General features: G+C 35.6%; 1 protein-coding gene across 1 annotated transcript in view; it reads left to right on the top strand.

Moving 5' to 3' along the window:
- The window catches only part of Alg14 (ALG14 UDP-N-acetylglucosaminyltransferase subunit), an 86,960-nt gene that overhangs the window by 30,088 nt on the left and 40,515 nt on the right, over positions 1–16,357 (top strand). Inside the window, exon 3 of the mRNA XM_026409616.2 lies at positions 4,793–4,924. Within this exon, the coding sequence (XP_026265401.2) occupies positions 4,793–4,924 (132 nt within the window). The remainder of the gene's footprint in view (positions 1–4,792; positions 4,925–16,357) is intronic.

The following is a 16,357-nucleotide window of genomic DNA, read 5'->3' as shown; positions in this document are numbered from 1 at the left end:
CAGTTTAGCAGCCCACAGTGTCCTTCAAAGGAAATATTTCTTTCCTAGGTCTCTAATAATACAGGAAAAGACTACCCTACTTGGGCCATATGGCCATTCCCAAATCAAACAGTGGTTCTGGAAGTCAATCAGGGTGATTGTGGTAAAATGATGGCTATGGCTTCTTTTATGTACTACATTCCTTTACAGAACATTAAGGAGGGTCAGGAACAGTCCCCTCAAGGAACAAGTATAGACTAACAAAACAATATGTCTATAAAGATGCCTTTCATTTGGATTTCTCCAGATACCACAACCCCCAGGGAATTCCTGGCCAAGGGTCATAGCCAGACCTGAATTGTGGCTCTCTGAACCTCTTGTCTCATTCCTTTGTCTTCAAAAGAACTTTTGTTAAGACCAAAATACAAGCCTTCTATTAATAGTTTTTTTTTTTCCTCACTGACTTCTTTATATATGTGATTATTTTGTAAAACTTTAAAAAACTCTCTCAATATTTTGCCAAGCCAGGTTCTCAGCATTTCCTTTAGGGGTGTCATCAGACACCCAGGACCCACCTCTATGGGTCAAGCATGGGAGAAGAGTTAATAATTTAAATGGACTACTGGGTGGTAACTATATGCAGGTAGATGGCTGGATGGCAAGGCGTCATTTGGGATGTGGCCTTTGGAACTATACTTGTCTCCTTGCTTTCTCTTTCTCTGCTTCCTGGCTGCTATGAGCCTAGCAGCTTTCTTCTACCATGCCCTTCCACCATGATGTTTCTGCCTTGGATCCTGTTGACCATAGACCCAACCTCTGAAACCATGAACCAAAATAAACTTTTCTTCCTCTAAGTTGTTCTTGTTACAGTTGTTTTGGTGACAGTAACAAAAAGCTGATTAACACAAAGAACAATCTCTTTTTGGTAGGATTTCCAAATACCTGATTGATTATTAGATTAATAAAAAATAATGTGAGGAAGATCTGTATGGAATTTGGAGGTGGAGACTTCTCTAGTATAGAACTGCAAGCCAGAGAGTGACACCATATGGACTCTCCTGTTCCCATGGCAGTTGTGTTTACCTCACTGTTAAGACTTTCAGCTTGACTTCATCCTAGCTACCACTGAAACTCCTCTTCCTGTCCTTTAATGCAGAGTTTCCCATCCCATTGACTCTTTTTTTAAAACATTTTTATACATTTATTTATTCATTTTTATTGGTGCTGAGTATTTTAAACCCAGTATCTTAAATGTGCCTGGCAAGTGCTATACCATTGAGCCACAACCACAGCCCCCCCACCATTGACTCTTCATACTGTTCTGAATAAATACCTTTCCCACTGACTTAGAAAAAGCTACTCATTGCCCTCCCCTGTAGATACTTCTGAGAGCAGAATGGGACACTGTTAATTATACTGAGACTACAGGTATTAACAGGCCACCTCTGCACACTGAGTGATCACTGTAAACATGTGGTCACTGACCCAGTTAGCTTTTGCACACAAGTGGAACCAAGACACCTCTCTCCAGCTAAGCATCTGGTCTGGAAGTTGGAATGTCAGGTCCCTTGCCTGGTGCAACCAGAAGTCAAGAGAGGCCATAAAACTTGAGTTGCTAGTCTTACTGTCTTACCCTCATGCCTCAGTTTATGTCTCAGAGATCACTTAGTTCCCATCTAGAAATGCCTCCTCTAGTTTCCATTCTTCTGAGAATGAATTGAAACTTCCCAAACCTACTTTCATCACTTTTTCAGGCTGCCTATGGGGGGATGAGATGTAGACTCTTTGATGTCCAGGTCAAGGGAAGCTGTCTTCAGCCCCAGACACACTTGCCTTACCAAGCCTGGGTGTGCTCTTCCTTGAAGCCAAGATGAAATCAGAGGAACCAGACTCAAACTGATCACCTTTCAGTTCCCATGGGACACTGTTCACATATAATCCAGAAATATTGTTCATTACTTCTTTATGAAATTTTAAAATTATGCAGCTTTTTTTAAAAATTAAAGGAACATGATAAATACTTTTGGTTTTTTGAAGGAAATATTACAGATATTGAGCTTAGGCCACAAAAAATTAGATGGAAGTAACATAAAATACTTACAATAAGATCCTACTGGTTTATTTTTTTTTCTTATAGGGATTATTTTTATTATAATAATCATAATAACAGGGCATCTTATTGGATTCAAATGTATTTTGTAATCTAGGTCTGAAATCCTAAAAACATTGAAGACTAGAGAAGATTTTTTTGAATTTTTCACAAGCTTATTTAATAGCAAAAACTATTTGATCTGGTTTGAAGCTTATGGTCTACCTTACTCAGTATAGCTGTTCATATTTTACTGCAGAAATATTATTATTTGATTATTTCTGCAAACTCCAGAGGAGGACATTATATATGATGTATATACCATGTTACCTATCCACACTCTCAGACCCAAAAGGTTTCTGAAAAGGACTTTTGGCTCTGAAGAATTACTCAGCCTGCCAATTAATAGTCCCCGCACATTAAGTAAACACAAACCTCAAACAAGTCTGCCTCTACTTTCTTACTGCTGCCTATATCATCCATAGTTTGAAGACTATCAGAATTAGCTTTTAGTTCAGTATTGAACACCTTAAGCCTTTGGAAAGAAGAAACAACATTGATTGATAATGATTGGTAAGTAAATAAAAATAGTAAGTTAAAAAATTGAGCCCAGATTCCCCATTCTCTATTGATACACTACAGAAAGAGGAGAACATATCTTTTGTCATCATACAAAGAAATAGAGTTATTACATGTGCAGTCCATTTTCACTTAGTGGCTGAATATTTAAGAACTATACTCATTCCCTCATTCCCTCTTTGAGCATGTCAGAATCCTCCAATTTCACACATTTTTCTGATTGGAAAAAAAAAAAAAAACACTTAAGACTACTAGTTTTCCTTATATATTTTCCACTACTTTAGAGAAAGGCTTTTTTGTTTCTTTCTCAAGGAACATCTTGTTCCTCAAGACCAAAGGGGGAGGGAGTATTATTAAATATTTGGTTCTTTACTCTCTGACTTAACTGTGTGGAAGCCAGGCTCTAAGAAAGTCCTCATTGATTTCTCCCTTTCCAGTATCACACCCTTTGTAGGTTCCTTTTCATATAGAATAGGTTTGGCCTGGGTAACTATTCGGATTTTGCAGAAGTGACAAAGTATGACATAAAATTGGGTCATAAAAGACATTGTGGTTTCTGCCTGGCCCTCTCTTAGAACATACACTTTTTGGAAGTTTGCACTTGTGTAATGAGAACACTTGAATAGCACTATTAGAAGATCCCATGTGACAAGGAACTAAGGCCACCAGTCAACTACTAGCACTAAATTGCCAGACAACAACCAAGCCATTTTGGAAGTGTATTCTCCAGCCCCAGTCAAGCACTCATATGTTTGTAATCCCAGAGAACAACTTGATTTCAAGTTCATGAGATATTCCAAGCCCAAGTTACTCAGCCAAACCATTCCTGGATTCCTAAACCACAGAAAGAGGGGGGTGGGTTGTTGTTTTAAGTTGCAAAGTTTTGGGACAATATGTTAGTCAATAATAGATAACCAAACACCTGGAACTTTGATACAAGGAAAATGTGTTGATTTCTCTATGAAAATAATAATACATTCTTATGAATTTCAAACATATATATAGATATATGATCCAGCAAATGAAAATATCCTGTAATATCATCTTCTTCATAATTTATGGCACATAGTTCCAGATTTTCTTCATGCAAATGCTAATATATATGTGTATGCCTGTGTATACAAATACATGTGTATAAAAGTATGCATGAATGTTTTGTTAAGACAGTGGATCACAGTGAACATACTTTCCTACAACTTGTACTATTCACTTACTGTGATAATGTCCACATAAGTACATGTAGATCTATATCATTTATTAATATATTTTCATATTTTATTGTACTGACTTCTCCATTCCCTATTGGAGAATATTTGGTCTGTTTTAAATTTCCACAAATATAAATAATGAGATAGTGAATGGACATATGTGGGCTCTATTTCTGGAAGCAGAAATGCTGGATCAAAAATAAACAGATTTAGGGGCTGGGATTGTGGCTCAATGATAGAGTGCTTGCCTAGCACGTGTGAGGCACTAGTTCGATCCTCAGCACCACATAAATAAATAAATAAAGAAAGAAAGAAAGATATTGTGCCCATCTACAACTAAAAAAAAAATTAAAAAAAAGAAAAGTAAACACATTTAAAATTCTGACAAGTTCTTCCAGAATGACCTCCCAAAAGTCGTACCAATATATCTGATCAGGAAATGGAAATGTCTGTTTCCCTACACCCTCATTGATACTGAGTATCCACAATCATTGTCGAATGAAAAATTGTTTTCCTTTTGTACTTGGTGCCAATTTTTCATATATTTCTTATACATTTGTATTTCTTCTGTTTGAAATTATCTGTCAATCTTTTTTGTACATCTTGATATAACGCTTTCTTATATATCAATTTATAAGACCTCTTTGTATATCAGCATGTTAAACTCTTGGCCCATAATATATAATGTATAGAAAATCTCTCCATATTTACTGTTGAAACTGACACATATTTTTTTCAATTACATTTAATAACTTTTCTGTCAAAACCCAGTTAGGTGAGTGCTAGTTAAAGCGCAAAATAGGCTTTGTAACTCTAATTTAAAAGTGATTAGAATGGAAATAAATAAGAAAACATTTCCTGTTTCTGCAAATGTTGCTTATGTTTATCTTTGGTATCAGTAACTCAATTGGTTTTGATTTCTACTGTTTTATTCTAGTATCCCCAATACTACATTCACCAAATTCCAAGGAGCCGGGAGGTTCAGCAGTCCTGGTTCTCCACAGTGTTCACCACCTTGCACTCCATGTGGGTCTCCTTTCCTCTGATTCTCCAAGTAAAGCCAGACTTGGTAAGCAAAACCATCACGAAGGAGAGGGAAGGTGTCTCTCCTATGGATCTTTCATTTAGATTTATTATTTTCTTAAACAGCTAACATTTATCAGTGTGCCAGGTAGTATACTGGACTTTTTACTAATAAGTGCTAAAAATCATCACTTAAATGTACTTTGCTGAAAGAGGTAACAATTTTTTTACCTTCCTTTTCTCCCTATGACTTCAACTCAAAAGTTGCCCTTTTGTCCTCCTTGTCTTTTGTCATAAACACTAATACAGCAAGCAGTATCTTTAACCAGTTTATGTGCCAGTTCATCTGTGTTTCCTAACCGGCTTCATGTGCTGGTCAGCAGTAGTCTTTTTGTTTTTAACAAGACTCTATAGCCAGATATGGATTTAGTGGGCAGAATGTCATACATGTTCAGGTGTTCATAAGAAAGCAGTACAGAAAATCAGCAAAAAATTGATTAGTATTCACTGTATTCAACCTTCCTTTCCTTACCTCTAAAAGTCTTAAGTTCTCTTGTGGTTTTAAAGATGAAGTTCTATTATTAAATTACAAATGTACTTCAGTAGACAATGTATATCAGTGTATTTATTATCACAGTTCTTAAATAATGCCCTCAATTCTGTTGAAGGCAGAATCCATTAACTGGCAAAGCCTGAAAGGAAACTCTTACTTACTTCCCAGATATATGAGTTCTGGAAAGGTGTGTATTATTCTCATGAATAGTTGAACAGAAATGCATTTAGCTACAATGATTTTGAAAGATAACTATTAGTTTTGTCATTGCCTTTCATCAGTTAGATTACTGCAGGATCCCTCTTTTGGATAAGAATTTTAAAAATCTGAGTTTTCTACATGTGATTGTTTTTAAAATATATTATTTACATATAGTAAAATGCACAGCTTGACCATATCCCTAGCAAAATATAGAACATTTCCATCCCCTAAAATGTTTTTTCTTGCCCCTTCCCAGTCAGGCCCTGTTCTCAAGCAACCATTGTTCTGATCTCTATCACCATAGAATAATTTTACATATATTTCCTTTTAAATTTTTGTCAGGTTTATCTCATAGTCTGCAACCGCATTTTTAACATGTGAAATTCAGATGTTCTCCTTAAAGATTACTACTGTTCCAAAAGGATTAGTTAATTTATTTCTAAAACTCAAGAGACATATATACGGATAACAATGGTCTTTACATTAAAACTGACGATTGCTATCATATACTATTACTGATACTTACATCACTAGAGAAGCATGGCCATTTTCATGGGCAATAGCTAGCTTGAGTGCAGTGACATTGATAGAAATGGTGACAAGATGATGTCTCTGGTGAATGCAAAGGAGCTCTGTCTATCTTAAATTTTTGGTATACTTGTAGTGGAACATTTTGTGGGGCATGAAACGTTTGCCTCCAGGACCACTTTGACTTTCCCTATCCTGGGGATTGAACTCAGGGCCTTACACATGCTAGGCAAGGGCTCTGCCACTGATCTTCATCCCCAGCCCTCACTTTGGCTTTCATTTTATTTTAGTCAGTTCCCTTCTGGATCTCATTCTTCACCTTAAAATGAAGAAATTGGACTAGATATTCTCTAAATTTTCTTCTAACTTCATCTAAATTTTTATGAGCGCCATAAATTTGCTTGTAAAAAGTAGAAGAAAATATTATGTTTCTGAGAAATTGGAGAAGGGGAGTAAATGTTAAGTATTTATTTTCATTTTGAAGTAACTTAATTAAAAACATTATATCAAATCTGAACATTATCCAGTCAATTCTTTTCTTTTGGATGGCTTCACCAGATGAGTTCTCACTTAATGAAATCCCTTTTCTAGAGAAGAAAGTTAATGATTAAGAGGTCTCTTTTTACTACACTGAAAGAACTATAGCATGTAGATCTCTCCTATGCTCATCTGTAATGGACTGAATATACATGTCTCCACCAAATGCATATGTTGAAACCCTAACCCTCAAGATGATAATATTATGGGCTGGAGATGTGGCTCAGCGGTAGCGCGCTCGCCTGGCATGCGTGCGGCCCGGGTTCGATCCTCAGCACCACATACCAACAAAGATGTTGTGTCCGCCGAGAACTAAAAAATAAATATTAAAAAAATTCTCTCTCTCTCCCTCTCTCTCTCTCTCTCTCTCCTCTCTCTCCTCTCTCACTCTCTCTTTAAAAAAAAAAATTTAAAAAAAAAATGATAATATTAGAAGGTGAGGCCTTTGGAAGAGCACTTCCCTCAGGAATGAGGTTAACCTCTTATAAAGGAGACCCCAGAAAGTATCCTTACACCTTCCACCACGTAAGGCCACAGTGAGAAGAAGGCTGTCAGTGAGGAAGTCGGCCCTCACGAGGAAATGAACCACTTTGCTTTGATCCTGGGTCTTCAAGACTCTGGAAGTATGAGAAATGAATATTTGTTTTTGGTTTTTTGGTGGGAGTGGGAACCAGGGATTGAACTCAGGAGCACTCAATCACTGAGCCACACCCCCAGCCCTATTTTGTATTTCATTTAGAGACAGAGTCTCACTGAGTTTCTTAGTGCCTTGCTTTTGCTGAGACTGGCTTTGAACTTGGGATCCTCCTGCCTCAGTCTCCTGAGCCGCTGGGATTACAGGTGTGTGCCACCGTGCCTGGCTCAAATATGACAAGCACCCAACTTGTCATATTTTATTATAGCAGCCAAGATAATAATCCTTGGCTTTTTTTAATAATTTGTATCACAAAGCACCATTCCTTCTTTATTTCTTTAAAAAGATGAAAGAAAACCCTACTCTTAGAAAGGATAGCAGCATGATGGTCTACATTATTGAAGTTGTTTGATCAACTTCTTTTTCACTGTGTGCACCTGAGTTATAAGTCTGCTGATTCAAACAACTCTGTCCCCTACTTTGTCATCCATATAATATAAATAAATATAATTTCCTTATTGTTCCAGAGGTAATGCTGAATGATAGAATACTTTAATTCTTTTGAAATGAAAACTTCATCTGTTATATAACAGCTAACATTTATTAAGTAACTAAAATGTGCTAGACCTGATACTAAACAATTTGTAGGGATGCTGTATGGGATAGGTGGGTAGTACTGCTATTTGCATTTAATGGATAAAGGAACTGACACTGTAAAACATTAAATTACTTGCTCAGAGTTTGAACCAATACATAACAGATCTGGAAACAGAGCCCAAGTCTTTCTGATTACTAAGCCTAAGACCTTAACTGGTAAACTGTATGTCACTATTTGTGGCTCACACCTTGGAAGATGATTTTGTTCATTTAAAACAAAAAATGAATCAGTTAATAAATTACCTTATCAGTACTTTAAGCACACTCCCTGTATATAATAGGTAGTAAAAACGAAAATATGTTCTAGCAAATATTTCACAGGGAAGTATCTGCTTTCAAAGTAGATGTAACAGAGACTGACCTACTTGAATAATAATAATAGTACAGATTTTAAAATTAAATCATGTGTTTTTGTCAAAATGTACATATATATTTTACAATTCAAAATGGCTGTGAAACAAAGTGATATTAAATAATTACTAAAGAAGTATTGCAGAATTCTATAAATGAAATTATGTAAGAAAAATTAATTGAATTCAAATTTTCCAGTGTCTTATTAAAGAAAGTCATATGTAAAAATCATGTGCTGTTTTTCTCTCTTAATTTACTTTTTGTATGAGATGGTAATGTAAAAATCTTATGTTATTTTTGAGGAAGAAGCATGTAAATTTGTTTATTGAGTGTATAAATCATGCTTGTTTTGTCCAAGCTAATCATGTAGAACTTGTCCTAGAGAAAAATTATAAACCCTGTTTTGAAGACCTGAATCTAATCCTTGACAATTAGAATAGATGGTTTCTGGGGGCTGGGGATGTGGCTCAAGCGGTAGCGCGCTCGCCTGGCATTCGTGCGGCCTGGGTTCGATCCTCAGCACCACATACCAACAAAGATGTTGTGTCCGCCCAGAACTAAAAAAAAAAAAAAAATTAAAAAAAAAAAAAAAATAGAATAGATGGTTTCTTCTCTTATAAAGTCATTAAATACATTTTGTGTGATTCTAATATTTCTTACATCGTATTTTTCAAGAAGTTTTATTTTTATAGGACTTTGATAGGCATCAGTCAATAAAAGTTACAGATTCCTAGGACTGTGCTTCAAGTTAAAGCGAGTAGTGGACCGTAAGCAGATCAGTGGTTCCTAGAGTCTGGTGCTAGGGGAGAAATTTACTTCTGAAAGACTTAAGGAATTTTTTGAAAGAGGAACTATTGTGTTGTTTATGGAAGTGGTTATTTGATGGTAAGTGGTTATCAAAATTCAAATCTGTATAATAAAAGATAAATTTTACTGAATGTAACATATCTTTTATAATTAATTTTATAATTAATAAATATTAATTATAAAATAAAGTGGATTAAATGTGTATCATTGCCAAAAGCATCAACATTTTTCCTCCGGTAGCTTTGTATACAGCACTTAGTTATCTTTTAGTGAAAGTAACTTGATGAGTCACTACTCACTTCTTACTTGACACTTAACCACTCCAGTGTTTATAGGCCTAGAGAGGTGGAACAGTACTTGAATTGAGTTAATAACATTCATCTAAAGTTTCTCACATAAAATTCAACATCCTTTTATTAAAAATATGGTTCAGAGAGCATTAGTGACTGCCTAAAATCTTGTTTTTTGTTAAATGAACTGAGATACCTGGTTATTTCCACCACTGTTTTTGTTTGTTCCTGGAAGCAATAGACTAACATCTCTACCACGCGGCCTGCGCAGTGGTTTCATTAATGAGGTTCTAGGCATAAAGTTAGTTAGACGAGATCGAAATAAAAACACAAGACTCAATTACCTTAATTCTATTGCTAGGTCCGAGACGGCTCCCCTCTCTGGTTCGCTCCTCTAGCCGCCCAGCAGGGCAGCAAGGATTACTCAGGGCTAGCAGGAGAGAGAGAGAGAGCACGCCGGGGAGTAGCCTTTTATTAGGGAACCAGAGATTCAGGGGAGAATTCCACCCAATGAAGGTTGAGGGGGGGCTGCACTCCAAGGTCAGGGTCAGCGATTGGGTCCCCGGGGTCAGTGGTCAGGCACACCCCCACACGGATGGGCTCTCTCATCAGGAGAGGGACGGGAAAAACTTCGACATGTGCCAAAGTGCCTCAGACCCTCAACGGGAGGCACCCGATCACGTGTGAGAATGGCTCCCAACAAACATCAGATTTTGAATGCTCTCTTATATATTTGTAGATAAATTTGTAATTGAATTTATTATCCTCAAAGGAGTGGTATTACACGTATTTATCAAAAGCCATCTATGCTCTACTTCTTCACTTGGATGAATAAGCATCTGAAACTTGGCCCATAATAGTAGGTATTTCCTTCCCTTCCCCATTTTGGTGAATCTGCTTATATCAGGAGTCCTCTTTAATTCTATATCTGTCATATTCTACTAATTACATTCAATAGAAAGTCCTGATAACCATGTCTTTGAAATTTAACCCCAGTCTGTCCTGCCTACTTCTGTCAGTTTTCACTGCCACTGTCATCTGACCTTTGACCTCCAATTGCAGAGTGTTTCTAATTTATCTACCTATGGAAGGAGGCTCATTGCCCCTGATTTGCTTTAAGTGTGTCCTCCAAATTTCTTATGTTGGAAACTTAAATCCCCAAAGTCATATGCTAATGGTATTTGAGAGGTAGGACCTTTGCAAGGTAATTGGTTCATGATGGATTTGTCCTTAGGTGAATGCTTATACTGTGGTAGATTCTCTCTGGGGAATTGGGTAAGGCCTCCTGCTAGAAATGATATTTAAATTTAAACAAATTGGGCAAAGGTCAATTAGTTAGAGAATAGAAAATGGTTATTTTAAGAAAAGTGAAGGGCTGGAAATGTCACTGAGTAGTAGAGCACTTGCCTAGCATGCAAAAGGACCTAAATTCAGTCCCCGTGGTTACCAGATAAAATAAACAAACAAAACAGTAAGAAGAGTAAAAGACTAATAAATCCTTTGAGCAAGAGAGTCACAAAATGCACACAAAGTTCACAACTTTAGACCTTATGTTTATTAAGTGGCATTTTACATATAATATTTTATTATTAGAAACCAAGGGTATGTAAGGCCTCAAAGCAGTAGTAAGATAGTCATTTTTACAAAGCTAAATATTAGAGTTACTTTTAAAATGGTATAATGTGCAGGTTTTTTTCTTTATAATCCCTGTAGACTTGTTTTCATTAAAATCCAAAAAAAAAAAAAGTTTAAGAAAATCAATAACCACTTACACATTTTGCTGATCATCATTTAATTCATGTGTATAAATCCATCCAAAGCTCCTAGAAAAATAGTGTTTACTGAATTTTTTCTGTTTGTGAGGTACTATTCTCAGTATTTCACATATGTTAATTCATTTGATTCTCCTAACAGTCCTCTGACATAGTGCTGTCTTTACCTCCATTTTATCCATGAGGAACTCAAAGTTCAGAGAAGTCTAAGCAGTCCAGCTCACCTATCTATCTATCAGTGTAGCAGAACTCCAACTTTAACTCAATTCTGCAATTCAATTAGATAATTCAATTATCTAACTTGGTCAGTTAAAAAGTTTATGGTTTTCAGGCTGGAGATGTGGCTCAAGTGGTAGTGCACTCGCCTGGCATGTGGGCAGCCCGGTTCGATCCTCAGCACCACATACAAACAAAGATGTTGTGTCCGCCGAAAACTAAAAAATAAATATTAAAAAATTCTCTCTCTCTCTCTCTCTCTCTCTCTCTCTCTCTTTAAAAAAAAGAGTTTATGGGGGTTTTTTTCTTTAAAATATCTGTAATGCTGCAGTCATTGAAAGGAATAAATAAAATACAGCTCATGTTCTCAAGAAGTTTGCACCTAACTTCAGGAAAAGTAGAGTAAAAGTGAGCATGGTGGCATGTACCTGTAATCCCAGCCACTTGGGAGGCTGAGACAGGAGGATCTCAAAAGTTTGAGGCCAGTCTTAGCAACTTAGAAAGACCCTGTATCAAAATAAAATGAAAAGGGTTGAACTGCGTGTAATAGAAGGAAAAGTAGGCCCAAATCTTCACCATGACAGTTTAGGAACTGACTTCCTTAACAAGAGTCCTAAAGCGCAAGAAGTAAAATCCAGAAATCAATAAATGGAATGGAATCAAACTAAAAAACTTCTTCACAGCAAAGGAAACAATCAAGAATGTGAGAAGAGAGCCTACAGAGTGGGAGAAGATCTTTGCCCACTGCACTTCAGATAGAGCATTCATCTCCAGGATATATAAAGAACTCAAAACACTGAACACCAAAAAAACCCAAACAACCCAATCGGATAAATGGGCAAAGAAACTGAACAGACACTTCACAGTTGATCAACAAATATATGAAAAAAAAAAAAAATTCAACATCTCTAGCAATTAGAGAAATGAAAATTAAAACTACATTGAGATTTCAATTCACTCTAGTCAGAATGGCAATTAACAAGAATACAAGCAACAATAAATGTTGGTGAGGATGTGGGGAAAAAGGTACACTCATACATTGCTGGTGCAACTGCAAAATGGTGCACCCATTATGGAAAGCAGTATGAAGATTCCTCAGAACATTTGGAATGGAACCACCATTTGACCCAGTTATCTCACTCCTTGGTTTATACCCAAAGGACTTAAAATCAGCATACTATAGTGACACAGCCACATCAATATTTGTAGCAGCTCAATTCACAATAGCTAAGCTATGGAACCAGACTAGATGCCCTTCAACACATGAGTGGATAAAGAAAATGTGGCATATATACACAGTGAACTATTACTCAGCCATAAAGAAGAATGAAATTATGGCATTTACCAGTAAATGGATGGAACTGGAGGCTATCATGCTAAGTGAAATAAGCCAATCCCAAAAAACCAAAGGTTAAATGTTCTCTCTGATATGCAGATGCTAATTCACAATAAAGTGTGGGGGGGCAGTAGGAAAGAATAGAAGTATTTTGGATTAGACAAAAGGGAATGAAGGGAAGGGAAGAGGAATGGAAATAGTAAAGATAATACAATGGGACTGGAGTTGTGGCTCAGGGGTAGAGCGCTTGTCTAGCACGTGCAAGGTGCTGGATTCGATCCTCAGTACCACATAAAAATAAATAAAAATAAAGGCATTGTGTCCAATTACAACTAAAAAAAATATTTTAAAGAAAAGATAGTAGAGTGATTCAGACATTACTATCCTATGTGCATATATGAATACACAACCAATGTAATTTTACATCATGTACAACCAGAAGAATGAGAAGTTATATCCATATATTTATAATGTCAAAATGCATTCTACTATCAAGAATAACTAATTAAAACAAATTTAAAAATCTATTAAAAAATGAAAGGACTGGAGACATAACTCAGTTGTAGAGCACCCCAGCACTACAAAAAAAAAAATTATACATATGTGTGTCTGTGTTGGTATGTATATACATACATATATACACACACACATATATAGATAGATAGATAGATAGATAATGAAAGTACACTAAAGAAACAACAGGTAAGAGTAATTTGGCTGAAAAAAGAGGAACTATTTAAATAAAAAAAAAATAGTCTTTCCATCTCTGTTGCCTACATTGGAGTACTTTTAACTTGTTGGTGTATCTGAGATTGTCTTCAAAGACATGGCACACATTCCTTTTTTTTTAAGCATTTTTAAAATTTGAAATATAGGACTCAAGAACTTGTAAAAATAGTAAATAAGTCCCATGTACCCACCACCCAGTGTCCCCTAATGATGACTTTTTATTTAATGGCAATATAATATTGAAACCAGAAAATCAATATTAGTAAAATTAACTAAACTGTAGAACTTATTTACATTTTTATTTCATTTTCACTACTTCTAAATGCATTCTTGTGTATGTGCACTTACTAAATCTAGGAGCTTTTTAAATAAATTTCCTGGGATTTTCTATATAAACAATCTTGTCTCTATAAATAGTGATTTCCCTTTTCAACTGGTATACCATTTGTTTCCTCTCTTTTTTTTTTTTTTTTCAATAACTGTACTAGCTAGGACCTCTAACATTATGTCAAATAAGAGTGATGATAGCATATTTCTATGCCTTGTTTCCAACTTTAGGGAAAAAGCATTTATTCTTTAGCCACTAAGTATAATGTTAGCTGTAAGTTCGCTATACATGTTCTTTAATAAGCTAAGGAGGTTTCCCTTCTGTGTTAGTGAGGGTTCTCCAGAGAAACAGGACCTATAGGCTATAGGTATCTACATATCTATCTCTAACCCTATTGAGGTCCAAGAAGGAAGGAGAGTTTTAAAAAATTGCCTCACACAATTGTGGAGGCTAAGAAGTCCTAAGATCTGCAGTAAGTGAGAGGGAGACTCAGGAGAGCCAGTGCTATAAGTTCTAGTCTAAAAGCTGATAGGAGACCCATGAAGAGCTAGTTTTTCATTTCATGTGTAAAGGCAGACAGGGACTGATATCTCATCTCTCAGCTCAACTAGTAAGGAGAAGAATCTCTTCTGATATTTTGTCCTAGGAAGGTCTTGAATAGATTGGGTAAGGCCCACCCACATTGGGAGGGTAATCTGTTTAACTCACTCTAAATGTTAATCTCATCCAGAGATATCATCATAGACATACTCAGAATAGTTTTTGACCAAATGCTTTGGCACCCCATTACTTAGTCAAGTTGACACATAAAATTAACTCTATTCCTAATTGACTGAGATGTTTTTAATCATGAAAAAGAGTGTTGAATTTTGTCAGATGCTTTGGCATCAATTAATGCAGTGGTGATATTTTCATCTTTAGCATGTTGATATGGTAAATTACACTAATAAATATTGAAATAGCTTTGCATTCCTGGAATAAATCTCACAGTCATGGTATCTAATTCTTTTTATACGTTGACTAATTTGATTTGCTAGTAATTTAGTGAGGATTTTTATGACAGTATTCTTGGGGAATACTGGTCTTTATCTTTCTTTAGAGACTAGTTAGATTTTTTATCTTACACTGGGTGAATTCTGGTAGTTTGTAGTGAGGAATTGTTCCATTTCTTTTAACTTGTTGAATTTATGTGTGTAGAGTTATTGATCTTTTTAAAGAATCAGCTTTTTTCAGTCTTTTTTTTTCTTTATTCCACGGAATCAAAAACAGGGCCTGGCATGTGTTAGGCAAGTATCCAGCCCCAAGAATCAGCTTTTGTTCCATTGATTTCTCTCTCCTATTATTTTCATTATTTTTTTTCTTTCTTTTTCCTCCCCTCCCATCACTTCCCTCTACCTAATCTAAGGTAACACTATTCTTCCCTAGTGTCTTCCCCCACCTTATTGTGAATTAGCATCCTCATATTGGAGAAAACATTGGGCCTTTGGTTTTGTGGGATTGGCTTATCTTGCTTAGCATGATACTCTCCAACTCCAGCCATTTACTGGTAAATGCCAGAATTTCACTCTTCTTTAAAGCTAAGAAATATTCCATTGAGTATATATATATATATATATATATATATATATATATATATATATATACACACCACATTTTCTTATCCATTTATCTACTGAGAGACACCTGTATTGGTTCCATAATCTAGCTATTGTGAATCGAGCTGCTATAAACAATGATGTGGCTGTGTCACTATAATATGCTGATTTTAAGTCCTTTGGGTATAAACCAGGGAGTGGGATAACTGGGGCAAATGGTGGTTTCATTCCCAGTTTTCTGAGGAATCCAAAATGGCCATGATACCAGAAGCATTACAGATTTAATGCAATTCCTATTAAAATCCCAATGACATTCTTCATAGAAATAGAAAAAGCAATCATAAAATTTAATTGGGAAAATAAGAGACCTAGAATAGTTAACACACTCTTTTCTGGTTTCTTAAAGTAAAAACTTCTATGATTGATTTTTAAGTTTCCTCTTTTCTAATGTAAGTATTTACCTACAGATTTCTCTCTGAGTACTGCTTCAGCTTCATTCTATAAAGGTCGATATGTTGTATTTTCATTTTTATTCTGTTCTGTGCATTTTTTGAGACCTCATCTTTGACCCATTAATTACTCAGTGTGTTTTGTTTAATTTCCAAGTGTTGGGAGATGTTTTTATTATCTTTCAATTAATGGATATCCAGTTAATTTCATTACGTTCAAGTAATATATTCTGCTTTTAAATAGGTTGAGGTTTGTTTTATGATCCAAAATATGATCTGTAGTGGTGAATATTCCATGAATGCTTGAAAAGAATGTATATTTGACTGTTGTGTGGAATGTTCTATAATTGTCTACTAAATCCTATTATTTGATGAAGCCATTGAGTTTTCTGTATTTTTGCTGATTTTTCTAATAGCGTTGTTGATTGTTGAGAAGGTTATGGAATACTTTGTTAGCCTTTCTAAAACTGCCTCTAATTAATACTGTTGATCATGG

Source organism: Urocitellus parryii, chromosome 11 (genome assembly GCF_045843805.1).
Source record: "Urocitellus parryii isolate mUroPar1 chromosome 11, mUroPar1.hap1, whole genome shotgun sequence".
NCBI lineage: Eukaryota > Metazoa > Chordata > Mammalia > Rodentia > Sciuridae > Urocitellus > Urocitellus parryii.
Note: the sequence above shows the minus strand (reverse complement) of the source record. Positions and strands in the feature narration are given on the sequence as shown.